Source organism: Culicoides brevitarsis, chromosome 3 (assembly GCF_036172545.1).
Source record: "Culicoides brevitarsis isolate CSIRO-B50_1 chromosome 3, AGI_CSIRO_Cbre_v1, whole genome shotgun sequence".
In the NCBI taxonomy this organism is placed as follows: Eukaryota; Metazoa; Arthropoda; class Insecta; order Diptera; family Ceratopogonidae; genus Culicoides; species Culicoides brevitarsis.
This window is the reverse complement of record NC_087087.1, coordinates 4,969,836-4,985,270: the sequence shown is the minus strand read 5'-3', so window position 1 is coordinate 4,985,270 and position 15,435 is coordinate 4,969,836. Positions and strand designations below refer to the sequence as shown.

Here is a 15,435-nt window from a genome sequence, read left to right as displayed (position 1 = left end):
AACTATAATTTGTACTAAAATTAAACAAAAATCTGTTTAAAATACATTCAAACAGTAAAAATCCATGCAAATATTTCTTCCCTTAATTTTTTTTTGCCACACAACTCGCTAAAAATAGAATTCTAATTTTATCCTGCACAAAAAAGCGACACAAAAAATCATTAGCTTCGTTACTTCTGTCTCTCTCGCAAAAAAAGCTTTTGTATTTTCGCATCCAGGTCCTGCAACATGAGAAGCATGACATCGACTAAAAATGGAAACACGCACACAGGAACAAAAAAAAGTAATATTGTTGCTATTCAATATGCATTTTTCCATTTGGACAACTCATGTATTTTTAACACACACGAAAAATGTGCAGCAAAGTCTATCGTGGAAATGTAACGTCGCAATCTATTGTCCTGAAAAGGGTTTTTTTTGAACACGTTGCGAGAAAAAAAATCAAATTTTTATTTTCGCAACCATTCAACGACGTCAGTGTGTTATTTTTATTTCTCGAGTCGCATGAATATCGTTCGTTTGTGTTTTGGGTGAATAGCGATGTAATTGCAACCGGACATGATTCGAACCTTTTATTTAATCGAACAAGAATAAAATGTTGACTATGTTGCCGAATGATGGCGATGATGATGCCCGTGGAATAAATAACCAACTGTCGATGCGAGCAGTCGAGACGGAACAATTCGATGACAGTTTTTTTTCTGTTTTTTTGAATCTTTTATTGGTTTTGAGTAGCAGAGATTTTTTTGCGATGCACCCTAACTCATGGATGAACTCAAATAACAGAAAAATTGTCAATTGCTTGCCTCGAGCGGGACACACTTTAAATCAAAGTCATTTTACAATTTGAAAATTTTTGTCATGTCGTCGATTTACACAGAGGAAAAAATTTCATGTTTCATTAATTGAATCAATGTCGAACAAAAAATTGGAAGGATTTACAAAAAAAAAATGGGGTGAGTAGAATTTAAATTTATTTTTTTTTTAACTTGTGTTGGTCCAAAAAGATTTTTAAAAAATTTTAAAAGCAATTTTTTGGTTATTTTTAATTTATTTTAAAATTAATTAATTAATTAAATTTTTTTATTATTTAATTTTATTTTATTTAATAAAATATTTTTAAATTTATTTTATTTATAATTTAAAATTATTTTTTATTACTTTTAATTTTAATTTAAAATAATTTTTTAAAAAAAAAAAATTAATTTAAAATAAAATTTATTTAAAAACAATTTTTAATTTATTTATTAAAAATTTTAATTAATTATTTTTATTTTTTATGAATTAATTTAGAATTAATTCTTATTCTTTTTTTTTTAAAAATTTTAATTAAAAAAAAAATTTTACAGATATTTTATTTAATTTTAAAATATTAATTTTTTTAAAATTTAATTAACTGATATTTAAAAAAAAATAAGTAAAAAATAAAATGAAACATAATAAATTTTAAAAAAAATAATTATTTTATTTTTATTAATTATTTATTTATTCTCAAAACAAGTTTTTATTATTTTTAAATTTTAAATAATAAAGAAATAATAAATTAAAATAAATTAACTTTTAAAATTATTTTATTTTTATTATTTATTAGGAATTATTTTTTAGTTAATCAAAAATTTCTTTTAAATCTAAAAATAAATATTTAATTAAATTCCACGAAAATTAATATTTTAAGTTAAATTATAAACTTTCCCTTTAATTCACTAAAATCGTCAATCGAAGGAATATCCGCCTACTTCCATAAATTAAATTCAATTACAGATCGTCTTCTGTCTCCATCAGTTGCAAAATTTTCATCATAATTTAAACATAAACGTGTCAGCAGCAACAGCAGCTACGACGACGATATCTGACCATAATTCCGATGCCGAAAAACAAGAATGCCGTGCCGCTTATATCGACAAAGGTGAGATATTTGCATAATTCCATTGATGCTCTTAATTCAATAAGCGCGCCGCTCAATGTGACGACGATGACAACAATGACAACGATGATTAGACATTTATTCCATTTGCATAACTTATTTTTCGAACAATGGTATGGAGAGAAAAAAAAATTTTTTTATAGTGTACTCTGTAATTAGGAAATTTCAATATTCCGCTCCTGTTATTTATTTTTATCGTCTCTCCTTTGCTCTTCGGTGTAATTATTATTCAAAAATGAAAAGAATTTTAATCAATGTCATTTTCTTTATTTTTCGCGGTAATTAATATACACCGGCGGCGACATTTTTCTCAGTAAGATCCAATATTTTTTTTATTGAAAATTGATGGAAAGTTGTCATTTGTTGAAATAACTTTAGTGGATTTAATTTTTTTTTATTTTCAAAAATAATTAATTTTTAATTTATTTAAATAAATATTTAAATAAATAAAAATTAAAATAAAAAAATAATTAATTAAATTAAAAATATTTACTTTTTTTTTATTCTATTGAAATTTTTATTAATTACAATTAAATATTTAAAAAATAATTAAAATTAAAACATTTTATTTTTTTTATACCTATAAATAATAATTTTAATATTTAATAAACTTTCAATAGAATTAAAAAATAATGAAATTTAATTAATATTAATATTTTTTAAAATAAATAAAATAAAATATAATTAAAAATTAATTTTTATAATAAAAAAAATTTTACTTTATTTAAAAGAAAATTATAAAAAATAATTTTTTATTTAAAAAAAATAATAAAAAATAGATTTTTGAACATTGGTTAATTTTTAATTAAAAAAAAAAATAAAAATATTTTTTTAAAAATAAATTTTTTATAAAAAAAAAAAAAATAATTAATTTTTATAAAACAAAATAAATAAAAGAATTTATTTTAAATTTTTCTTATTGAAAAAATTAATTAATTTTTATTAAATTAAAATAAATATTTTATTTAAAAAAATTATTTAAATATTTTTTATTATTTTTTTTTAGAAAAAAATATTTATTAAAAATTAATTTATTTTTTATTTAAAAAAAAATAAATAAAAAAATTATAAATAAAATTTTCAATAATTTTTTTTATTTAAACTTTAAACTGACATACGCCAAAATTTTGGAGACAATTCAAAAAATTTTTACTGCAAAAAAATATTACCTTAGTTGGTTTCAATTAATTAAAAAAATTAAAACTCCATGAAAAATCAACAATTTTTTTTCCATCGAGTAAACAATATTTACAACTTGCTGAGTTATTCAATAAAAAAAAATTATAATTTTTTTTGTCACCGCCGTTGATCGTCATTATTCGCGCAATTTCAATAAAAAGTTCATAAACTAATTTAAAACGATTTAAAAACTTTTTATAAAGTTCCAACTAAAGAGATACGGGAATTCTACCAACATTAACATTTATGATGACAGTGTCGCTCGAGAGAGAGAGAGATGGAAATGACGATGATGACAACGTATAAAAATTTCAAAATCCACAAAATTAGATTGAATTTTCTTCCTTCACTTCACTCACAACTCTTCTTCTTTTTTTTTTTTGCTGCATAAGAAGGCGAAGAAAAAAAAAGTTGTGAATCATTCAAGAACAAACCAGCGAGCAATATGATGCAACTAAACTATTGAATCAAGTGTCTCAAGTGAAATAGCGAAAGTGTACAAAAAATTATCATCTGTGCTGCTGGCAGACGATTTTCTTCTTCTCGAGACGAGACGAGAACTTTTTTTTTATTTCGTTCCAAATCAAATTATCGTTTTTTTTGTGGGTAGATGAAACTTTAAAAAAAAAACGGGAACGTTTAAATGCTGGGGCGGAGGAATTTTATTGCAATGTCAATAAAATAAATGGTTGTTGTGGTTTTTTTTTGCTACACTTTGAGCTTTATGTAAAGAAGTTAGTATCAATCAGTCGAGATAGAATTTTTTTTTATTGCTTTGAATTTCGCTGTAAATTAAGCTCATTGACCGGCAATGATTGACTCTTCAGAGATGAACTTTTTTTTTAAAAAAATAAGAGAAAAAAAAAGTAAATCCAATTTACTTTTTCTGAAACATTTACTTTTGTAAATTGCAAGAGAAATGCGAGAACTTGATTTAATGATGCCATTGTCCATTTAGAATAATAAAATAAAATGAGTGCAACGCATGTAGGTATCGTCGTCGCTTATTATAATGACAATAATAATAATGATAAAAATGATAATGGCACAAAGTTTCTCCGCATTTCAGATGTTGTGATGATGACGATGGTGCAGGACAAGACGTGTCTAACGGTTTTCGAGATAAGATAAGTATAACAACGATGTAATATTACACGCCATGAACTTTCTTTAAAACAGATTTTCATCTTTTTTCTTTTCAGGAGCAATTTTTTCTGCAGAAAATTTGAACCAAGTTTTTAATCGATGTTATAAATTAATCCAAACCAAGCATTTTTTGACCAATTTCAAGTCTAAAATTGAATAATATTCATTCTCGGCATTTTCGATGCTCTTTCAAGAAAAATTTACTCGGAGGCTGTATCTTTAAAGACAACTGAGAAAAATCTCAATCAAAAAGAAGAAAAATTTCCTTTGAAATTTGTCGCTTGGTTATTAATTTTTAATTAATTAATTTTTATTTTTAGAACAAATTTCAGTTTTTAGAATAATTTTTAGTACAGATCCATTTATAGAATTTACAATTTTTAATAAGTTTTAAAAAAAATATTTTTTAAGAAATTTTTGAAAAAATTTTTAATATTAAATAACTAAATTTTTAATACAAATTTTTACTTTTAGAACAAACTTTGTACTAAAAAAATTATTTTTAAAAAAAATTTCTGTAGAAACTTAAAATTATTTAAAAATTTTTTTTAAAGAAGAAGTTCAGTACAAATTCCTACTGTCAAAATTTTTTTAGTACTAAATTTTACTTTTAGTACAACTTTTAATTTTTTAATTTTTAAAGTAATTTTTAAACAAAATTTAACATTACAAAGAATTTTTAGTAAAAATTTCAGCATTTAGAAAAGTAAAACTTTTTATGATTTTTTTTAAATTTGTAATTTTTCAAATAATTTTTAGAAAAAAAATAACTTTTTATTTAAAGTTTTTACAAAAAAAGAGTTTTCAGTACAAATATTTTACTTTTCAAAGACAGAAATAATTTTTAAATTTTCTTTCAAATTTTAGTACATCTTTTATTTAAAAAAAAATTTGTACAAATTTCGAATTTTTTAAATTTGCAAAAAAAAACCTAAAACAACTTTTATTACAAATTTTTAATTTTTAGAACCAACTTTGTAGTAAAAAATTATTTTTTTACGAATATTCAGAAAAAAAATGAATTCTATTTAAAATTTTTTTTTTTTAATAAATTTAGTACAAATTTTTAATTTAAAAATTACTTTTTTATACAAAAATTTTAAATTTGAAAAAAATTTTACAAAGACTTTTAGAACAACTTAAGATTTTTTAAAATATTTTTTAAAAAAATTATTGAACAAATTTTAACATTTAAAATTTTTTTAGTACAATTTTTAGTACAAATTTTTGTTTTTATTTTAAAATTTAATTTTTTTTTTTATTTTTTTTTTATTTTATTTTTATTTTTATTTTTTTTTATTTATTTTTAAAAATTTTTATTTTTATTTTTAAAAAATTTTTATTTTTATTTTTATTTTTATTTTTATTTTTATTTTAGAACAACTTAAGATTTTAAAATATTTTTTAAAAAAATTATTAAACAAATTTTAACATTTAAAATTTTTTAGTACAATTTTTAGTACAAATCTTAACTATTTTTATTTTATTTTATTTTATGAAAAAAAACATATTTGAACAAATTTTTACTTTTCAAAAAAATTTTAATTAAAACTTCTAAATTTTTATATTTTGAATTTTAGTACAATTTTTTTTTCATTCTTCTTTAATTTTTCAAACATCAAAAGAGACAAAAAAAAATTACAAAAATTAAAACTCACCGCAATCCAACCCAACAAAAAATCCATTTTAGATACGATTATTGTGCAAAAGGCTTCCCTCTTACATCGTTTCATTAGGACAATCTCCTTTTTTCCCTACTTTAACATGACCACTTAACACGAAACAAAAACATGATACTTCACATGCATTTCATTATTTTCATTTTTTTTTGCAAAAATTGCCTTTCGAGAAGAATTTTCATCCAAAAATACTGCAAGAAAATTTGTTTCCATCCGATTTTCCGTTGAAAATTTTTTTTCCGTTACGAAGGTAAAATTATATGAAAAAATATTTTATTCAAAAAAAAAAAAAACTTCTCTCACATAATTGTTGAACAACAGCATATGCAGGTCATCATCGTCATCCGTCGTCGTCGTCCTCATCGCATAAAGCCGGATAATAAAAATGATGATGATAAAGTATTATTTCGCACACACACGAGCCGTGGTCCTCTTGCCGAGCCACACCAAAAGTAATCTCCTTTCCGTTTTATTTTTTGCCAAGATAGACGCAGAATTCATCATCGTGCTCATCAGCAGCAGCCAACTACATGAGAAATTACCTCGTGGCGATGTAGTTTTAATTTGTTTCATAATTAAAACTTTTTGTCCGTTTTTTTCCTCTCTCTCCCGTAGAATAATTATTTGTGGCAAATGCAGAGAGAGGCACATTTATGACATTCTAATTATTTTTGTTAGAAAATTTTGCGGGATTTCAAAAATGTGTTTTAATTAGAATTGCTGCAAAATCGTAAATTTACCGAAAATCCATCATTTTCGCAACTTTTGCAACGACAAAACTTCTCTTCTTGGCAATAATTTAACTTTTTTCGCTTTTTTTTTTATAGTTATCCGCTCTAATTAACGAAGTTTTTTCTTGATGTTGCTTACTTCGCAAGGTAATTGCTTGTTATGATTTGAAAAGTTTTTTGCTGTCAGAGGGAATTAACGAGATAAGTTACTTGCTCGTGTCATCATTCTCAGCTCGGCATTGCAGCAAATTTCAATCAAAATATAACGGATAAGCATCTCATAAATTTTGCTGGCAATTGACCTTTTGTGCAATGAATTGGCGAAAATGCGTATCGATTGGCGTTACGGATTGTTTGTGTGTCAAGTGACATCGTTCAATCAAGTGCCATAACGGAAGAAGGGGGATTATTGGTACTTGTTGCATCTCATGAACCGATACTTGATTGCAGTGCGGATGAGAAGAGACAAAATGAGGGCGAAATGTGTTTCGTCAAGTGGAAAAAGTTCAATGTTCGAAGGGGTTTTATTGAATGGAAATCGAGTTTGAAGAGCAAAAATTTAATTTTTTTCAGTTTTTTATGAATTTTTTGCAAAAAAAAAGGTAGAAATTGAGATGAAACTAAATTTTTACTTTTTACAAAAATAAAAACACAGGAATTTTTTATATGATTTTTATCAAATTTTTAGCTTCAAATGAAAGAAAAAACTTACAAAAGTTCATTTTAATTGATATTTTAACCTAATATGGGCCCATAGAGAAAAAAATTAGTAATGAAAATAATAAAAAAAAATATTTGAAAATATTTAAAAATATTTAAAAATAATTTTTTTTTAATATTGTTTTTTAAATATTTTATTTTTTTTTAATATTTTTTTTATTTTTAATATTTTTTTATTTCTCAAAAACTCAAATTTTAAATTAAGTTTAATATTTTTTTTATATTTTTTTAATTTTTTTATATTTTTTTTTTTTTTTTTTTTTTTTAATATTTTTTTAAATTTTTTTTTTAAATATTTTTTTTAAATATTTTTTTTAAATATTTTTTAAATATTTTTTTTTTAAATATTTTTTTTATATTTTTTTTAATTTTTTTTTTATTTTTTTAAATATTTTTTTTTAATATTTTTTTTTATATTTTTTTTTAAATATTTTTTTTTTTTTAAATATTTTTTTTTAATATTTTTTTTTTTAATTTTTTTTAAATATTTTTTTTATTTTTTTTTTTTAATATTTTTTTTTAATATTTTTTTTTATTTTTTTTTAAATATTTTTTATATTTTTTTTAAATATTTTTTTTAAATATTTTTTTTTAAATATTTTTTTTTAATATAATATTTTAACGTCTAAATTATACAAAAATTAATAAAAAATATAGGAGCAACATAAATTTTCCACAATGTCGATAAAATTAAAAAAAAAAAACATAGAAAGGGAAAGAAATAACAATAACATAACCTTCCCTAACTAAACTAACACGATTAACTCGAAAGTAGAAGGTTTATCTTTAATTTGTCGGAAAATTCAATGACGCAAATTTTCTCGTCCCTCAAAAAATAAACAAAGCATTTTCTCGTGCAAGAAAACTAAAAGAAGACGGTAATAAAGACACGAAGGAGGAGGACACAGTGCTCTCATAACAACATGCTTCAATTATTCCAAAGGATCAGATAAAATTCTTGCGTATAAATTTCACACTTAAATAACTTTATAAGCGGATTTTTGTCGTTTTCTTCCTCTTTCAGAGACGAGACAAAGAGCAAAGTTCTTTCAAAAAGCTACCGAAAAGTTCAAGATAATTACGAAGAACCTTCAATAAAAACAAAAAGCATTAATTTAACAAGTGGTTGCTTTGCCGGTGTAAAGCCGAGAAACAGAGTAAAAAGGGGTGAAAGGTTCTTCAAGTATTTTCACCTTCTGTGAACTTTTGTACAGAAAATTGCTGAACGTTTTATAATCTCAAGTAGTTGATGACAAGCGACTATCTCTCTCTTTGTTTGCTGCGAATTTGTATGAAGAGAGCTCACAAAATGATCAAAAGAGGATTAAATCCAATAATTTTCAATTTTCTATTCATCTCGTTGTTGTTAGTTGATAAACATGAAAACTCCGTCTCTCTCAGTGATTTCACTCGAAATCGATTCAGCCAGAAAATGAAGCGAAAATTCTCTTTTATGAACATGTCGAATAATTATCAGTAAATGCTGCTTATTATTGAGCCGTAAAATAGTGAAGGAAATTTCTCATGTCAAAGCGTTTTAATTCGATTGAAATATTATAATTATTTATCGTTTCAGGTGAATTTTGTCTTTTCATTGCGAATTGTGAATTTATTTCAATTGAGAATGTTTTTAAGCTTTTTAAGTAATAATATTGACTTCCAGCTTTAAAAATTATCAAATTTAGGTTAAAAAATCAATTTGGGAAGTTCATATTACTTGTTAAAAAATTTAACTTTGTACTAAAAATGTTCTAAATGTCAAAATTCGAAAAAAACATTTTTTTTGAAAAGAAAAAATTCCTCTTTCTAAAAAAAATTACAAAACTTTATAAAAAACTAAATGTTTGTACTAAAAATTAAAATTTAATATCTTTTTTATTTATTTTAATTTAAAAAAAATAAGCTTATTAAAATTTGTAAGAAAATTTAAAAATTTGTTTGTCTTTTAAAAATTAAAAATTTGTACTGAAAGTTCTATCAAACTTTTATAAAAAATTTAAAAAGTTATTTAAAATTTTTTCTAAATTTTTTTTTTAATGAAAATTAAATTTGAAAGTTGTACTAAAAATAATACTTTGTTCTAAAAAAATTCTAAATGTCAAAATTTGTACTAAATAAATCATTGAAAAGAGAAATTTCAATTTTTTTTCTGTTTTTTTAATTTTGATGAAAATTCTTTCTGAAAACGTTTGTACTAAAAATTGTTCTAAAACTTGAAAACTGTTATAAAATTTTTTAAAAACATAAAAATTTCAATGAATTTTTTTAAAACTAAAAAAAAATTAATAAGTTGTTCTAAAAATAATTTTTTTTAGTACTAAATTTCCTCCTTTAAAAATTATTTTTTAATAATTTAAAAATTTTACTACAAATTCTTAAATAAATTAATTTTTTAGTAGAAGTCGTTTTAGAATTATTATTTTTAAAAAAATAAATTTTTTATGTACTAAAAATTGTTTTAAAAAAATTAAATTAATTATAAATAATAAAAAAATAATTTTAAAAATTTTTAAACTAATTTTTTCAAATAAAAAAAATTGTATGAAAAATTTGTCTAAAATTTGAAAACTTTTCCTTTAAACAAACATCAGATCAATAAAAAAAAATTAAAACTTAGCAAAATTTAATAAACTTACCATCAAATATCAACACAAACCAATGCCTTGCCCAACAATAATTAATTAAATTAAGTTCAAAAATCCAATAAAACCACAAAAAAATGATAATCTCCCTTAAAATTTCTCATTTAATTCACAAAGTACCAACCGTTTCCATCAAACACGCGATTTAGAAATCATTTTAAAGCAGACTCAGACAAAAGCAAAACAGAAAAAAAACAATTTTTAATGAAACGGCTTGATTATATTTAAAAGTGACAACTTAATTTGCCGTTTTCTCTCTTTCTGAATCCAAAACGCTGCGCTACCTTCCTTTGTTCTGATATTATAAATCACCTACACAGTAATTTATCATAATAGGCTTATCCAGTTATTTCGTTTTTTTTTTGTTTCTATTTCTCTCTGTGTGTGCGATTCCGTATGACATCCGAGAAAAATGTTCAGTCGAGTGTCGTCTCTGTGTTTTTGCTCTCTCTCGGGTGCAAAATTTATATTTATATCGGAAAATTTATTTTCCAACTTCAAATTTGTCTTGTATTGTTTATCTTTTTTACGGCTTTCTCGTTGGTTTGTGTTGAATTTTTGAGTCGAAAAATTATTTTTTATTCAAAAACTAAAATTGTTTGTTTGAAAATAGTGAAAGTTGTACTAAAAATTAAAAATTTATAAAATTTGTACTAAAAACATTTTTTAAATTTAAAAAATCTTGTACTAAAAATAAAATTTTTATTGAAATATGTACATAAAAATTATTTTTAAAAATAATAATAATTTTATAAGAAAAATAAATATTTTTTCTATTTTTAAAAAATTTTCTAAAGTAAAAAAAAAAATAAAATTTAAAATTTATTTTAAAAAAAATTAAAATTTGTACTAAAAATGTTCTAAAATTTTTTTTTTACTAAAATTATTTTTTTTAGATTTGTAATTAAATTAATTTTAAAAAATATATTTTTACTAAAATTATTCAAAAATTTAAAATACCTGTTCTAAAAATTAAGATTTTTGTCAAAATTTGTACTAAAAAATGTTTTAAATGTAAAAAATTTGCATTAAAAATTATTTTTAAAAATAAATAAAAATTATTTAAAAAAATTTAAAAAAATAAAAAAATAATTTTAAAAATAAAAAAAAAATAAAAAAAATAAATTTTAAAAAAAATTTTTTGCAAATCTTATTAAAAATGAAATAAAAAATATTTAAAAAATTAAAATTAAATAAAATTTGCACTAAAAAATTTTTTTTTCCAAATTTTTAATAAAATTGATTTTTTCAAAAAATTTTTGTGTTTAAAAAAAAAATATTTTAACATTAGAGCCTTCATTTTCACTTCTAAATAAAAAAAAATCTCTTTAATTTAATAATATTTTGTTTATTTTATTCAATGTTAGGCGTTATGATAATATTTTAAAGCTAAATATTTTAATAAAGTCCATATTTTCGATAATAATAATTAATTATTTGTTGATAAATGTATACTTCATGCATAATTTATGTATGAAAATTAACTAAAATATGTTGTCTGAACGTTAATTCAACCTACAAATCTACGATTTACGGCAGTTTTTCACTCCGTTTCATGAGAATTTTCCATTTTGGCTTCTTCGTTCCATTAAATTTCTACGCTATTGGCCTCTAAATAAGAAATATTTCAAGTTTTTGCGCATTTTTTGACAAAATTTAGACGCAAGGTTCGACATAATTGCCGGGGAAAAGTCCCGTAACGCCATCCATGACGCCTTCCCACCAACCGTCGTCGTTCTTCTTGAGCACGTAGATGACGGAGCTCTCCTGGAAACTCAATTCGTCGTCTTTGTCGGCGTAATAATCGTAAATTGCAACAACTAAAAAAAATTTTTAATTTAAAAAAAAATTTTTAAAGGAAAAAATTTTAAACGAACCTTTTTCCATGAAATTTTTGGGGACCCATCCGGGCAAATTTTGATCTTCGGGAACGATTGCGGCAATTTGGGCAGCAGCTTGTTGTTGTGCTGTGCGTGGACGACCAAAATCAGCATGTTCTTCTGGCGGAGGAGGAGGCGGCAATGGCGGAGATTGTGAACCGGGACGTTGAATGTGAACGCCGCTGTGACGAGAAAGTGTGTGCAAGCCAATGTGCCCGTGATCCGGCATCTCGTGCGTTACTGTCAGAGGAGCTGGAGGAGCTGTAAGTAGAATTTTTCATGATTTTGTGATTTTTGGGAAAAATTTGCAGTGATGGGTTTTGAATTTTTTCGACTTTGAGGGAATTTTTTTTAGAAATTTGAATAATTTTTTTCAAAAAATGTTAATTTAGATACAAATTTTATAAAATTTTTTCCAATTTTCAACCAAAAAAAAATTAAATTAATTCATTTTATTCAAAAAGTTCAAAATTTATGAGAAAATGTAAAATTTATAACAAAAATTTCAAGAATAAAAATTCAAGTTTGAACCTAAATTCAAAAATATTTATTTTACGCTTGTATTATATTGAAAAATTTTAATTTTTTAATTAAAACTTTTTCATTTTTTTTTTCAAAAGTTTTTCACTTTAGAAAAATTTTTAAGAAAAAATAATTTTTTTTAAATCAAAATTCTTAAATATTTTTAATAAAAATTTTAATTTTGTAACATTTTTCCTCGAAATTTACCAAAAATCTTCTTTTTGCGAATAAATTTCTAAAAAATTATCAAAGTTTATAATTTTTTTTTAAATTTTAATAAAAATTTATTGACAAAGGTTGAAAAGAATAAAAAAGAAAATAAAAATTTAAAAAAAATAAGAAAATGATAATATTTAAATTTTTATTTAAATATTGATTGAAAATTATAAAATTTTAATGAATCCAAGTTAAATATTTTTTTTTTTAAATTCTTCAATTTTTAATGAAAATTTACGAAAAAAGTTAAATTTCTGAATAAATTTCATGTAAAAAAAATAATTTTGAACCAAAATTCATCAAAATTTCTAAAAACTGCTAAAAGATATTAACATAATTTATGAAAAAATTTCGATTTTGAAATTAAAACAAATTTTAAAAAAAATATAAAAAAACTATTTTTTTTAAATATTTTTCAATTTCTGATAAGAATTTGTTAAAATTTTTCAAAAATGTTCAATTTCTTAAAAGATTAAAATTCTCATTTCAAATTCTTGACAAAAATTTTTTTGAAATTATCAATCCAAAATTCAATTCAAAAATTATCATTTTCTAATTTTTTTTCCATTTTTTTTTCTTTTTTTTTTAATTATGTCAAAAATTGAATTATTTTTTAAATTTTTAATTTTCAACGAAATTTTTTTAACGAAAAAAAATTAATTTGCTTAAAAAATTTCATTGAAATTAAAGAGAAAATTTTCAAAAAATGTTAGTTTTTCATAATTTTAAAATCAAATTTATTTAAATTTTGAAATTTAAAAATTATTTTCAAAAAAATCTCATTAAAATTTTCAAAAATTCAAAAATTTTATTTTTTCTTAAAATATTTTATTTTAAAATCGTAAAAATTTTAAAATTTTGTAAAAAAAATGAAAAAAATTTTATAAATTTCTGATTAAATGAATTAAGTTTTTCAATTTTAAAAATAATTTTTCAATGGAAAATTTATCAAATTTAAAAAAAAAAAAAAAATTTCTTTAAATATTTTTTTTATAAATTTTTTAAAAATCTTTAAAAATTTTAATTTTAATTTTACTTAATTTTTCAAATTTTTTTTTAAATTTTAAATAAATTTTAATAAATTTAAAAATTATTTTTAACAAATTTAAGAATTTTTGTTAAATTTTTAAAATTCTTTCCAAAATCGAATTAAAATCAAACCCATTGCTGCATTTAAAAAAAACTTACGTGGCATACTGCTCCTCTCTTCAGCCAAATGCACGCCATAAGTCGTCGTTTGCGGCGGATTCTGAATCGTGGGATGAACCATCCCAATTTGCGGCTGTTGCTGAATCTGTTGCATCTGCATTTGCTGCTGTTGTTGCTGCTGAATTTGATGTTGCATCACAACTTGACTCGGCGGCATTGGATTTCCCGCCAACGGAAGTGCCGAATACCCCGGACCTCGTTCTTGCTGAACCACTTGCTGCTGCTGTTGCTGCTGCGAACCTTGCTGCGATCGTCTCTGCTGCTGTTGCTGCCCCGGATAATTCGGAGCGTAATGCGAAGGAACTTGCGGCGGCACAACAACAGGCGGCGTGCGATATTCCGACCTTTTTATTGTTCCCGTGCTGCCTGCTTTCAAAGTTCCCGTCATCGAAGCTCTGCCCAGTTGCGGAGGCGTCGGAGGTTTTGTCGTCGGCGGAGGTCCAACGTTATTCGCGAGACTCTGAACGCTGCCTTGCACCGAAGATCTCGCGGATTTTCGATTTCCCGTGAGAATTCCGTGTCCAATTTCATCCAAAATCCCATAATCGATCGGTTTTCGAACGTATTTTATCGGTTTTTCCGGATTCGAAGGCGCCACAATTTTATATTGACGTGTCGAGACTTTGTTCGCTGTTAAAACGCCGATTTCACGACGCGCAACCTTCTCTTTGTGAATTGAAACCGTCTGCGAAATGTGATTCATTTGCGATTCCATTTCCTCCATTTGACTCGCCTGCAAATCGAGCAACTGCAAAAAGTTGTAAGCCAAAGTGTTGATTTGGTAAGCAACACTCGCCAAAGACTGCGTTGTGTAGTTTTTCGTTTCCTCGAGAGATAATTTTTTGTCTTCAGACCTAAAAAAAATTTAAAAAAAATTGCATGAGAAATGCATTGAAAACGGCAAAAATGAGCGAATTTGATGGGAATTGGAGCATAAAACGCAAAAACAATGAAAAAAATGGAAAAAAATCTCACCTGTAGTACGTGTCTTCGCAATATTCAGCAACGCGTTCCAAATTTGTGAACGAATCGCGGAGATTTTGACGACCTTCCGGGATGTCGGTGCGAATTAATTGAATTAATTCATCCATTTTGGCTGAAAATGGTCTCCCAAAGTGCTTTTTTTAAATAGGCGGGGTCACTTCCGACAATTATTTCACCGAATTTCAACTTTTAAAGGTAAATTTCCTAAAAAAAAATTATTTAAATTAACAAATTTTGGCTTAAATTAATTAGAAATTGAGAAATTTTTAATTTTTTAAGTGAAAATCATCAGAAAAATGAAAATTTTTGAACATTTGTGAAGTCGATGAACTTTACCGAAACTAAATTTATCAAAAATTATAATTTTTCTGAGATTTTTTTATAAAATTTTAATTTTACCTTTTAAAGTTTTGATGAAATTATTGATTTTTATCAAAAAACTTAAATTTTTAAGCGAATTTAAGCCAATTTTTGATGAAAACAATAAAATTTAGTCACCTTTTTGCTTCAATTGATGTCGTTTATTTTTTTCAGCCAATCACGAGGCAGCAAAATTCAAATTTATCAATTTCAGCCGACTCACTCCGTCACTATGGATTTCTC

General features: G+C 23.3%; 1 protein-coding gene across 1 annotated transcript; it reads right to left on the bottom strand.

Moving 5' to 3' along the window:
• Positions 1–11,676: 11,676 nt before the first annotated feature.
• Positions 11,677–15,346, bottom strand: LOC134833239 (abl interactor 2). Its single transcript, XM_063847499.1, has 5 exons — positions 15,232–15,346; positions 14,824–15,036; positions 13,828–14,702; positions 11,899–12,162; positions 11,677–11,841 (listed from the first exon to the last, which is right to left on the bottom strand). The coding sequence occupies exons 2-5, from the start codon at positions 14,937–14,939 to the stop codon at positions 11,678–11,680; spliced, it is 1,419 nt and encodes a 472-aa protein (XP_063703569.1). The 5' UTR covers positions 14,940–15,036; positions 15,232–15,346; the 3' UTR covers position 11,677.
• Between the last annotated feature and the right edge of the window lie 89 nt (positions 15,347–15,435).